The following is a 13,706-nucleotide window of genomic DNA, read 5'->3' as shown; positions in this document are numbered from 1 at the left end:
TAACATATTAACTGCTCATTCCTGCACTAAGGAAAAGTGTCTTCAGCGAGTTCAGTCTTTGCCAAACTAGCAGACTAACAGGATGTTTCTGAGAAAAAACACTGATGTAATGGCTAACAGAGTTTTGTAATTGTCACTGGTGACTGACAATATGTAGTTTGAATATTAAGGGCATCGGGAATATGAATCTCTCTGTTGTGTCAGACGGAATAATTTCTATGATAAACATCCATCAAAATGTTCAGCATTTCCATTTTCTGAAATTAATTATAAATACATTTTTACATCCATAGTTTTAACAAGAAATACTTTCCAATTAAATAGTACAGGAGGAAAAGAATCTGAAAATCCATTAAAAACAACAACAACAACAACAAACCACAACAGAACACCAAAACCAAAAAAACAAAAAAACAAACACAGAATAAATCAAGAGAACACAAAAATCACTTGTTGGTCTATTTTTTTCAAGTCTTTAGGGATCCCTGTAAAACATTTAGGAATGGGCCAAAGAGCAATAAGATCCAGAAAAAAACATTATTATACGAAGGGAGTTATTTAAGAAAATAATGAAAGTCTGCAGTTGAGAATTATTCTTTCTGTCCTTCTGCAGGGTTTTGTAGTTTCCTCTACCCTGGATTCAGTACCTAGATTCCTCTCCTGGAAGTACATGTTCCCTTTTAAGAGCTGAATAGTGAACACTGACAGCAGTAGAAATGGAAGTATGTGATTATGATGTCTCCCTTTTTATTAAACAGCTTAACAGTTACAACACTCAGCAGGGTGTTTTCCACTTCTTCCTCTACAACTCTGGAACTACTCCTCCCACATACTAGTGACATATATTCTCCCCCTGAGAGAGTACACCGAAAACTAGGTTTGAGGATATTCAGAAGATTGTAACACTCTCCATTTGCTGAAGACAACCTGTAAAATGAGATTGGACAGATGCATTTCACAATTTGTACTCTGGATTTTCAAAAGGCATGTTACAGGAACAAGTGCCTAGATGGATATTGCACTGAAAGTCACCTGCATTGTTTGACCAAGCTGCTGAAAACAAACATCCAAACATCCTGAAAAAGTGCTGAGACTCATATATGGGGAAAAACCCACCATTTTCTTCCCTTCTTCCTGTCTATCCCTTGGTAATACTTAACACTGCTGCACCTTGCATTTTAGTTCCATAGGAAACCTCTAAGAATGCCTTAATTTTAGTAATCTTTTCAAACAGATTAAAAATATTATAGCAATCAGGTTTAAGTTCATTTGGGTGCCAGGCTCACCAAGCTGGAGCAGACTGTCACGTTGCTGCGTGCAAGGATATACAGGCTCAGAATTACAGGCACCCATGGAAACTTACTGTCAAGTACTGAAAAGGCTTTGGAGTTTAGCTACTTCTGTAATTAACATCAGCAGAATAGGAATCATCAGGACTGCAATTATCAATTTAGGAAGGATAATTTTATTGAAATGCCACTTAACTTTAGTTTTTCTTCTGAACCTTCCTATCAAGAAGTGCCCAGTAAAACTAGCAGATTAAACACTTGGATAGGTTTCCTGATTAACTCTGATAAATTGGAACATAAATGTTTTCACATTATTAACATGTAAACCAGACATATTTAAACCAATGCTCTTCAGCAGTTTTCCAGGGGAAAAATAATTATTTTAAAATTTTAAATCCAAAAATTAAATTATACAATAGCTGATTTATTTGCTACGCCTCATATCTCAGACAAAGTCTGCATGGCTCACAAGAGAAAAGATTTACATGGTTTTTACAGTACTCATCTTCCATCTTCCATGTAATATTTTATTAATTTGAATCCTAATAAATTCACCATTGATACTTCTGTACACACAATGATGATTCTACTGGTAAATAAAATAATATATTTGTGGTTTATTGTATAATGTTACTTAATATTAAACCTTATAAATTAATGGGGGTTTTTTTGTGCTTTTCCAGGATTTTCATAGTAATAATTCTTTAAAAATATTTACCTAGTTATTTACAGAACAGATTCTCTCATTGTATGTTAACACTTTACAATTCTAATTAACATTTTTGATTAAAAAAATTATTCAGGATTCTTTATATTTGTGACAATTTTAATAGTGTAATTCCATCATTTCTCCCCAGCCTAAGGTACACCAGAAATACTTTTATGAAATGCTAACATCTTCAATGAAATACAATCTGGGCAGGCTGTTCTACCATAGTATTCAATATTTAAAATAATTTTGTACTTTGCCTTAATGCATTACTGTAATTCAGTAACAATAATTTATTTAAACTTTCATAAGAACTTATGAATTGGCACTTAATAAAAGTTCTTTCCACATGAGAGAATATTCCATATATTTTACAAATTTAATAGCTGAAACTGAATTCTAGCATTATCAGCAATATTTTTTGAATTATTAGTACTGCTTAAAAAGTAGAAATTAGAGTACTTCCACATGTCTCAAATTTATTTGTGGTAGCAATTAACTCTACAATCCACTAAGAAACTGCATTATCCTAAAGCAAATGCACCATAAATACCTGGTGAAATGCTAGTCTCTTCATGGATAATAATCCTAGAATCAGATTTTTATGTTGAAAAGGACCTAAAGATTATCAAGTACAACAGTTAAAGCAACACTGCTGAGTCCACCATTAAACCATGTCCTTAAACATGACATCTACACATCTGAACACCTCCAGGGATGCTGACTCCGACGCCATCCTGGGCAGTCTCTTCCAGTACTCGGCACTGGAACAATGTCCAATCCTTCTAACATTAGTCAGAAAAAAAGGAATCCAGAGTGAGTGTTCCCCACCGATAAGCAAGAGGGGAGAACTGGTGACAACAGATATGGAGAAGACTGAGGTATTTCAGTGAGTTCTTTGCCTCAGTCTTCATTGGCTGTAAGGCTTCCCATTTCTCTCAAGTCCTTGATCCTCTACATGGGATTTGGGGGAGAGAGGTCACTTGCACTGTAAGAAAAGGGCAGGTTCAAGACTAAACTGAAAAGTCACAAATCTATAGGGTCTGATGACATGCATCCCAGGATCACAAAGAAACTAGCTAATGTTGTTGCCAGGTAACTCCCCACCACTGGATAAGTCATGGCAGTCACATGGTTACTGGAAGGAGGAAAACATGGCTCTTGAGAGAAAGGAAGATCCAGGGAATCACAGACCAACAAGATTCAGCTCTCTGTTTGCTCTCCAGCAGATCAACAGTCCTGTCCAACTTGGTGTCATCTGCAAATGGACTGAGGGTGCACTCAAACCCCTTGTCCAGACCATTGATAAAGATATTAAACAAAATAGAACAAAACAGAAGGGATGGAATGATTACAAAACCAATTAAAAACAGAAGGTCAGATAATCTATACTCTGGAGGATAAATCTAAAGGGGAATTCATTAGAAAAAGATCTGTAAATCTTAGAAGAAAATGTATGTTATATTCAAAGTTTTCAATTTCTAATATTAATGAGGTAAAATTAGGACAGAAAAAGAGGCAAACCTTGGGTTTAGTGTACAAAAATGAAGCTACTTCTTGATATCATTCTTATGGTGAATAATAGAAAACTACAATATGTAAAATTTAAAACATTTTAATACATTTCCAATAAATATACTGCAGGGAATATAATTCTAAAAAATCCTAATTTTGTTATTCTTTTGTCTTATGATTAAATATATTTTGTACTATACCTGTATCACATTCTTATCTGTGCTTCAATTATTAACTAATTTGAACTAATTATAACATCAGGTATTTGCTGAAAGGTCAGTTTATTTAAAATTAAAAGCTAAATATTCTTTTGCCTTTAAAAATATATTTTCTAAATAGCAGATAATCCCTTATAGGCAAGTTATATTTTTTAAGCATTAGATCACTTTTTTTTTTTTTTAATAAAATTGACTCAGACTTGAAAAAGTAAATGCAATGTACTTTAAAAGACATTCATTTCTCCTATGTCATACTGATTTATTCAGTATAGAATCAGAATTACAGAAAATTATTTATTATGAGACCTAATTATAGTCTTCTGAATATTTTCAAGTGACTGTGGAAGCAACAATTGCTGACTCATAACACTCTCTTGAAAATTTTACAAACTTATACAATTCTGAATTTGTCTTCTTGAGACAATTGTTAGTATTATTGCCACAAGCTAAGTATTTGAGAAATATGGAGTTTGAAGTTAATTGATAATTGTTAAGAATATTTTATTTATATATATATATGGGCTCACACATTCTAGAAAAATGTCTGTGAATGATAAAAATCTATTCAGTACACAATGCTGGTTTCCAATATGTGGTTTAGGTAACACCCTATTCATCCTTTATTTGTAGTAATATTCTTCACTATGTTAACTTGCTCTTCTGTGTTATCTCTAATAGTCAATAAGAAAAATAAGGTCAAGATGCTATAGCTCATCTTTTGTCATGCTAACTTTGCCAGCAGACTGTAAAATTTGTACATAAATTGTCCATGTATCTATTTTCAATTGCGTTCTTGAAAACACACAAAGGGATTGAAATAGTTCCTAAAATTTACATGTCTACACAAAAGCATCCTCATCATGTTTTTCAAACTTTGATTTGAGCTCATCTTTTTCTTTTTCTGATGTCTAGGTCATCGCTTTCTGACTTCAGAACAGTAAACATATGGCAATATATTTAAACTGTCACCTTTAGTAATTTTAGAAGCTCAGTTACTTTCTGTTCAGATTTACCTGAATCTAATAATTATTTAGTCTTATCAAAACACATTAATGACACTCTTCAATGTACACAAAACTGTAAATGCAAAAGACTTACACTTGAAGTACAGTTTTAGGATCACCCACTTCTCCTCCATCGCCAATTGTCAGTGTGTCATAGCCAATCTCCAGATCAAATTCTTCAAAATTTATCTGAATAACCTACAAAATAAAATAAGTAAATTACAAAATAAAATAAGTAAATATGTTTTAGAAATAAATAAATGTACTTGAGAGATGAGTCTGTAAAGCTTTTCAGCAGTGGAAATAAAAGCAATCTTCCAATTAATAATTGCACGTAAGTTAAGCATATTTCACAATAAATTAGTGTCATTAACCCCACCATTTTGGTTCATAAAATGTGAATTATAACTTTTAGGTAACATCACTCTGCTGAGCATCTCAAAGCACCATTATTTCACTTATTTATGTAGTTGTTACATGTTTATTACAGTTGTGGGTAATCACATTACATTTTGATTAATATATACCAAAGAGCAAGATAACTAATTGCATTTTGTGCAATACCACTCTCTTCAAATACCAAATAAATAATTGTACATTACTGAGTAAAGGCAGTGAAGGTGAAAAATATAATTTACTCTGGATACTTATAATCTGGCTCAAGTAGGTAGAGGCATCAAAGGTAATTTTCTTAATTCATTAAGTTGAGTAAAATACAACTATCAGAATCATGGCCATTTTTAATATCCTGTAAATTAAATTTCTCTATGCATATTTCTGCAGAAAGATAAAAGTATAATTTTAAGAAAAAGGAAGGGGAAGGGGAAGGGGGAAGGGGAAGGGGGGAAGGGGAAAGGGAAAGGGAAGGGAAAGGGAAGGGAAGGCGCGGGAAGGCGCGGGAAGGGAAGGGAAGGCGTGGGAAGGCGCGGGAAGGGAAGGGAAGGAAAAGAAAGGGAAGGAAAGGGAAGGAAAGGGAAGGAAAGGGAAGGAATGGGAAGGAAAGGGAAGGAAAGGGAAGGAAAGGAAAGGAAAGGAAAGGAAAGGAAAGGAAAGGAAAGGAAAGGAAAGGAAAGGAAAGGAAAGGAAAGGAAAGGAAAGGAAAGGAAAGGAAAGGAAAGGAAAGGAAAGGAAAGGAAAGGAAAGGAAAGGAAAGGAAAGGAAAGGAAAGGAAAGGAAAGGAAAGGAAAGGAAAGGAAAGGAAAGGAAAGGAAAGGAAAGGAAAGGAAAGGAAAGGAAAGGAAAGGAAAGGAAAGGAAAGGAAGCACATTTGCTTCCACCCATGTATTAATCATAGTAACTGTCTTTAGTTCCTCAAAATTTCATATGGGTAAAACTGCCAGAATACTTATATGTTGGATTTTTAATACTGTAATTAATCATCTTTTATTACAGTTATAATTGAGAACTGAGAGCATTAGTGTTTAAAGATGTGGATGCCATTCTGATGGATTTTTATTATGTCCTTGTAAGCCCATATTCCTTTGTTACACTGGGGTTCTGGTAATTAAAGGACATGTTTCTATGGGCAAAAGCCAGTACAGGCAAGTTGGAAAAATGACCTATGTTTCAAGGATTGCAATTTATTCCAAAGGAAGGAGAAACACTTTCCTTTACAGGTGGAAGTGGTGATATAAGTACACCAAAGAACAGCCAGTTTGGCATATTCACATACAAAAACGCGTGTATGTACACATACATATATGCGCTGTACTGCAGGGATTGCAGTCAAATACAGAGAGTTAAAAGGGTACAGATGGAAAGGACATGGAATATTGCGTAGGCAAGCAGCTGATTTGCTCCAATTAAATAAAGAGGAGAAAACCCACACATAAATATTCTTAATGTTATTAGCTTTAAAAATTATTCTGGATATTTTGTGCTGTTCTAGCCACAAAATCTGTAGTATTAGACATAAGATTTTAAACGGAAATCCATAACTACATTTAATGCTTATTTCACTCAGTAGTTAAAAAAACAAACCAAACAAACAAAAAAGCTGTTATTTTTAATCCACTTTTAAATTCTGTGCAACCAGATGTGCAGTTACATCGGAAGACTCCACAATAAAACATGGGCAAATGATATTAGTTTTGAATTCAACTTGAAATTGTATTTCACTTATTAACAGTAAAACACATTTTGAAATAATATTGCAGCAAAACCATCAATACTATACTCCTAATAAGAAGGAAGATAGTATAAAAATTGTAAAATTAATTCATGATCAGAAATCTTGATCCTGTTTTCCATTAAACACATTATTTTTGGTAAATGCAATGTTACTTTTTTTTTTTTTTTAATTAGTACCCTTCTAGATATTTTATATTAGTTGAGAGCCACAAAATTGATATAAGGCATCTGTCTCTCTGTAATTGAATAACTTGTCTTCATAAGTTACGTCAGAAGGGTAAAACAGGTTTTCTTTAGTGCAATCAACATCATCCCATGTGATGTGAATTTCATCAGAGGAGAAGATAGAGCTTAAGGAAAATGTAAGTTTCAAGGGTGTTTTTTTGTTATTTATTTGTTTGTTTGTTTTTAATTAGGATTGACCAAAAAAAAAGTTTTCCTTATTTCACTGTAGAAAAGTAAGATCTTTGTCATTCTTTTTTAACAATGTTCACAAATAAAAAAGTAAGAGAACTCCATGAAAAAAAAATCTGTTTCATTAAGGAATATTGTGGAATATGAAAAAATAATCAAAATTGATTTTTTTGTTCAAAACATAGGCTTCAGCTTCAACCTTTCCACTCATCTCTAGTAAATCTCCAAATTATTGATGATTCTGTTGTAGTCAGGATGTTCTGATATAATGTCTCACTCTTCTACAATCTGAAATTCTTTTCTGTGATAGAGATTTTTTTAAAATTTTTAATCAAAAGATAGATAAATCTATCTGTGATAGAGATTTTTAATTTTTTATCGAATTAAAAATAAATTAATTTATTTTTAATCAGTTTTTAACATGTTAAACTTTATTTTTTTTTCTCCATTAATGTTTTTTCAGAAAATTATGTTTAATTACAAGATTTTTGTCTCACTCTCTTTATAACTCACCTAAAACTGTGGTAATGGGATAGGTATGACATCAAAATTTGTAGTTCTATAAAGCCACATGAGCATAGATTAGTCTACATTTGTCTTTTATCATATTCTGTGAAAGTCACATTTTTAAGACAATAAGAAGCAACTATGTAATTAACAACTTCAAAAATTTTAGAATAGATAAAAAAAGTAAAATATGTTTTAGCAACTGGCTGAAAGTAATTTGAAATATTAACATTAGATAATCTTAATTCTTGTGAATCTATTACCAGGATTTCTTCTTAGAAGTTTCTGATTCAACTGAAAATTAGAAAATGTTTAATCTTTGTGCAAAATTGGCACTAGTAAATCAAAATCCAAAACAGCAGTCACTAAATATGAGAACATTTTAAGTACAGTAAAAAATAAAATGTTATTCCTTGAGACAGTAAATAATTTTGTTTGCATATCCCTGCTGGAAGAGGATTAAATCCAGTTGCTGATGGCTACTCCAAACATTCTATGGTATCAATGAAGTATTTCATAACTCTAGGTCATTAAAAGGTAAACAAGCTGTATGTAACAGTTAATACATAACCCATTTCAAACTTAGATTTAACATAACCTTACATGATTTACAGCACAAACATTGGAATTGGTAAACTCCCCATTTATTTAACAAATGTGCTTGTCAGTTAATATTGAAGACATTTAGTTTTAAGGGTATTTGCACAAATTGAGCAAAAGTAACATGTAGAAACAGCAGAACTGTCAATATCCAGCAGGAAACTAATTTACTACATATCCACTGTACAAGCCTTTACATATTCCTACTGTAAAAATATGCCCTGTATACTTCTTGGAAATGCATCCTTTGACATGCAAAGTACACACAAAATGTACACTATAAAAAGCACTTCGAATCCTTCCAAATATGCCAACAAGCATGAAAATACGTAGTCTTAAGGCTATGTTTTCAGAGTCCTTTGTTTATAACGTCAGCTTTAGTTTGATCACACTCAAAGTCAGTTGGACTTACAGTGCCCATTATATTGACTATTCCCTTTAGAATACTAAAAAGGTTTTTTGATGATTTCAGCATTTGAAGTTGATTGCGATGGAACCTTTCAAAGTAAAAACTGAAGTTTGGGTAAGACGAGTAAATAACTTAGAACTTTTTAATGAACTTTCAAAAAATTCTGCTTTTACCAGTTATCTAGCAGTGTCTTTATTCATTTTTCTGAAAAATCTGCAAATGGCAAACCAAAGTTGGGTGTCATCCTTAAATCAGTTTAATATTAGAGTAAAATCTTAGAATAATTCTACTTTTTAGTCTGCTGTTCTTAATAATAAACACTTCAGGGAAAACTGTGATGATTTATTACTATATTCTACACATTTTTAAATCAGACTAGCATTACTGAAGTGTGCTATTGATCTGGTAAGTAGATGCAAAGCAATCAGAAGCTCAGGGGCAAGTATTTTTCTTGATCTACACATTCCAGTAAAGTCTATTTATCCAGTTTCCCAGAGAAAGATTAAAGCATTAATATAAATGAAATAAGATCCTTGGGTTTTATTGATGTATACAAACATTGATCATGTTATAATATATTTATGCTTTTATTGCATTTATCCACTGCCCCACAGTCTCTTTCAAAGCTGAATAGAAAAAAATTAGGAACCAAAAATATTTTCAAATGACAAGTATAACATCAGGAAATAATATTATGAACAAAAATATTTCATCAATGATATTCGTCAGCTATAAGATTCTCGATAAAAGGATAATACTACCAAGAGTTGGTTCTGGAAGGCAGAAGAAGAAGAAGATTTCAAAGATTCCATTTTGCCAGCAGTCTTGAGCTATCATTTCACACATAAAGAGTCAACTAATGAAATCAGATATGTATCTGTATGGCTTCAGAACTGAGAAGAATATCTTAAAATTAGGCAATATAATTATCAGTATTTTTTATTTTTTAGAATGAGATACTCAGTAGTCCTTAAAATTTTGTGCCTTTATAGTAGCATTTGTGATAAATCCTGCAGGTATCAGAATGCTATAATTGTTCTGATATAGGTTAATAATATTTTGAATTTTGTTACAGAGGATATTATTGAATACATACATATACACTACTATGAAGAAAAAGGAATCTTGCATTTTCTCTTCCTCTATATACACACTATAGAAAAACCCAAGTTTTTCAAAATAAATTAGGCTGACCTGTGCACGCTTTATTCCTTAAAAAACAAAAACAAAACAAAACAAAACAAAACAAAACAAAACGTAGCTAAACAGAAGGCAACATTCTCTCTACATCCTGGACTGCTCTCTCTATTTATAGACCCAAAGAGGCAGTAACACTAATAAGTATTATCCAGCCTCTACAGGAGAAAAGAAAAAAGAAAAAAGAAGAAAAAAAAAATCCTTATTTGAAAAATAATTTTCTGAAAGTTATAATTATCTGCTTTGTTCTCAAATTATTTTGTAAGAACCTTTTCAAAGGAATCATTAGGAGCAGAGATCTAATTTCTAACAAATTTCAGTAGGTGTACCTTCTTTCTATGCCTTGGAATATATCCTTTATAACCTACTCCTTTATAACCTACTCCTAGGGCAAAACACCAGCTCAGAAGTAAAATGGGAAAAGGTTTTATTGAATAGTTAATGACTACCTCGAGAAATTCCTACAGCCTTTCAGAAAGAGCATGATCAGAAGGATGTGTTCCAGACAACACGTTTTCCAGACAGTTGTTCAATGTGTGTATCTAGTTCCTGATCAAATTAGCTCCCTGAAGATTTTACAAGGAAAGAAGTGTTCCAGGTGAAGTACCCAACTTTTAAAAATTTTCAAACATACAAAGCAGAATGATGTGTGACCGAGACATGTTCCTCAGAACTGCTTCTGAAAGGGAAGAGTAAAGATACAAAGTTGCACATACTTCTATATCCGCATCTGTTATCCTGAGTCTTCCAATACAAATGCAATTCTAAAAATATTTTCAGATGTATGGTAACATTTTCACTCCATAAAGTGGGACATTCTACCAGTAAAATAATGATGATGTTTCTAAAGGTATAATGAATCTTTTCTCCTTACAGGAGTAGTTAAGTATTAAGCTAAGATTCAGCTTAAATGACTTATCTATTAGAAAATATTAAGGAATATATATGAATTAAAATATCCTTCCAAGAATGTAACATATCTAAGAACTGTTGTGTAACATAAAAATGGTTTATTTGGTTCTTTTGCAGTTCCATATTATATGAACAAAACATAATCCAAAATGAAATGGCCTAAATCATAGAGCACCTGTGTCCCTTCAAATTTAATTAATCTTCAAGTATCAGACAGGATGAGAAAAGTGAAGGGGGGGTAAAAGACAGAAGAAAACTTGGAGATTCACAGAACATTGGAGAAATCAAAGCTAGAAGATAAATGTTCATTATTATTATAGGGGATAAATTCTCGCAGGTTGGAACAGATAGTTACTTTATGATTGCCTCCTTCTTGGAAATAGGATTCACCATATTTAAGTGTAGATATCTACAGTGCAAACAACTTTATTTGATGCAGACTTCTTCAAAAAAGCAAAGAAACCTGCTTAGAGTGTAATCTGTTTCATCAAAAGGTAGATCATTCACACTAGATCAACCACAGTTTAGAATTACCTATTACTCTTGTCTAGAAAGTAAGATTAGGCATTTATATGTGGATGTCTATGCTGAGGACAACTGAAAAGTATTTAAATTACATAAATATATTATATTATATTATATTATATTATATTATATTATATTATATTATATTATATTACATTATATTATTTAGAATATTTTACTTTGAAGGAACAGTAGTTAAAAACAATAGTCCTACCTCATCATGAGAAAAAAAATACATTATATTAACAGCATAAAGATTTTTTTTAAATAGAAGTGAATCATGATTTTAAAGAGTTAAAATTTTAGCTAAGGGTTAGAAGCAATTTATGTTGATCAAGATGTAAGTTAGATTTGTATATAGTAGGTTAATGATTACTAGATGCTTAAGCTAGAGCTAATTGTTATATTTTGAGTATGTTCATAGAAGAAAGTGGAGTAAGTGAACCATTAGATCAGATTGAAACCAGTAAGAACAATGGCCAGCACCTCGACTCCATACCAATCACAAAGCAGGGGACCTTGGATTGTGCCAGAGGGTCACAGAGACCTGATGAAGACTCTCCTGACTTCATCCTTTGAGACCACTGACCCAATTTGAGACCACCAACCCAATTCAAGAGAAGAACTGCGCACGCGTGAAGGACTGATAGCTTCATTTTAATAGAGAGCGGGGATGGGAGGTGCTGGGGTTATGCATGTGTACTGTATGTAAGATCTTGGAAAATAAATAGAGAGCAAAGAGCCTTGTTCAGGGCGGCCACGCCTTTCAGAGATGACTCCCGTGCCACCCACCAGTGAGTAAACATACCACTTTCTAACTTTAATTAGTTAGAGGGTCTTTGTCCATGACTATATCGGTTTTCAATGACTCAACTGGCAAGCCAGGCCGGAGAAGGTTCTGCTCAGCTGTGAGACCAGCTCGGGTGGAGGAGCCCCTCAGGACGCCCCCAGGATATTCCTGGAAGAGTGGGCTCTGCTGCCCGACCTGTTCATCCAGCAGCAGACAAGAACTCCTGACTACTAAAACTTCGGAAAAAAGGGTATATTTAGAAAAAATTGAAACGCTTTGAACTGTGACCTGTAAGGCATACGTGTGGCCAGGAAAGGGCGTTGGTAAGTCGTGGGAGATGTCCCACGCACAACTTGTGCCTCTGTAGTGTTCTTGCAGGCTGGACTGGTATCTGGTCAGTTGTACTTGGTTTCTAACTTTAATTAGTTAGAGAGTCTTTGTCTGTGATTATGCTGGTTTTAATGACTCTCAGAAGTATGACATATTTTGCTGACTTGCATTCACAATAGGAGTTTCTGAGATTGATTATTCAGAGCAATACAGCATTCTACACTACCTTCAGTATTTCCACAAAGGGAAATTAATGAGTGCAAATAAATCATTAAGTAAACAAATTTTATTTTACTGAAGTTTCTGTTTATCATGTTCAAACAATAAAAACTGTTAGATAACTGCTGGGGGTTAAGTTTTCCTGTGGAATTTTTCCCCCCCATAAGTTGCTAAGAGACTGAATACTGATGCTTAAAGGGTACTTGACCCACACAAAAGGTAGTAGATCACTTAGTTTAGGGGGAGGATGAGGCTCGGGGGCTCCAGGAGCTGGGGGTGGTCTCTTCTGCCCTCGGTCTTGGAGGATGATTGGGCGACTGCTGGCTGCATGAGAAGTCCACCGTTAATGGAGGGTCTGGTCCTGGGAATTCTATCATCTGCCAGAGCGCCCAGGAATTCGGAGCCCTTCACCTGCCTGCTGGAGCTGGGTCAGCCCCGGTCCAGCCATTGCGGCTTCTTCTGCACTGCGCACTCTGCCTGCCGGCATCCCCCCTGCCTGCGGGGGACACCCCGCCGTTTCCAGTCATCAGCCCCGGAGTTTTTCCTCCGTTTCGGCTTGGTGCTCTTGGGGTCCCAAGGGATCAGACTGCCCGGGACTTGTGAGACAAAGCCCCTCAGGGTTCTTGGTTCTGTTTTTTAATTATTATTATTATATTATTATTATTATTATTATTATTATTATTATTATTATTATTATTATTATTATTATTGTTATTACTGCTGTTGTTGTTTTTTTGTCCTGTTATATTTACTAGTAAAGGACTGTTATTCCTTTCCCAATAGCTCTGACTGAAAAAGCCTTTTTAATCTTCCAAATTATAGTAACTTGGAGGGAAGGGATTGGAATTCCCCATTCCTAGAGAGGCCCCACCTCTCCCTAGCAGATACCTGCCTTTTCAAACCAAGACAATAACTTTTATCTTGGGAGACAGAATATT

General features: G+C 33.7%; 1 protein-coding gene across 3 annotated transcripts in view; it reads right to left on the bottom strand.

Annotated features, from left to right (window-relative positions):
* CSMD3 (CUB and Sushi multiple domains 3) overlaps positions 1-13,706 on the bottom strand; it is a 612,124-nt gene that overhangs the window by 310,638 nt on the left and 287,780 nt on the right. For all 3 annotated transcript variants that reach the window (XM_040070587.2, XM_040070596.2, XM_040070605.2), the window contains one exon: positions 4,830-4,933. In XM_040070587.2, the coding sequence (XP_039926521.1) occupies positions 4,830-4,933 (104 nt within the window). The remainder of the gene's footprint in view (positions 1-4,829; positions 4,934-13,706) is intronic.

This window comes from Hirundo rustica, chromosome 1 (assembly GCF_015227805.2).
Source record: "Hirundo rustica isolate bHirRus1 chromosome 1, bHirRus1.pri.v3, whole genome shotgun sequence".
In the NCBI taxonomy this organism is placed as follows: Eukaryota; Metazoa; Chordata; class Aves; order Passeriformes; family Hirundinidae; genus Hirundo; species Hirundo rustica.
The sequence above is the reverse complement of the archived record's forward strand: the minus strand, read 5'-3'. Positions and strand labels throughout refer to the sequence as shown.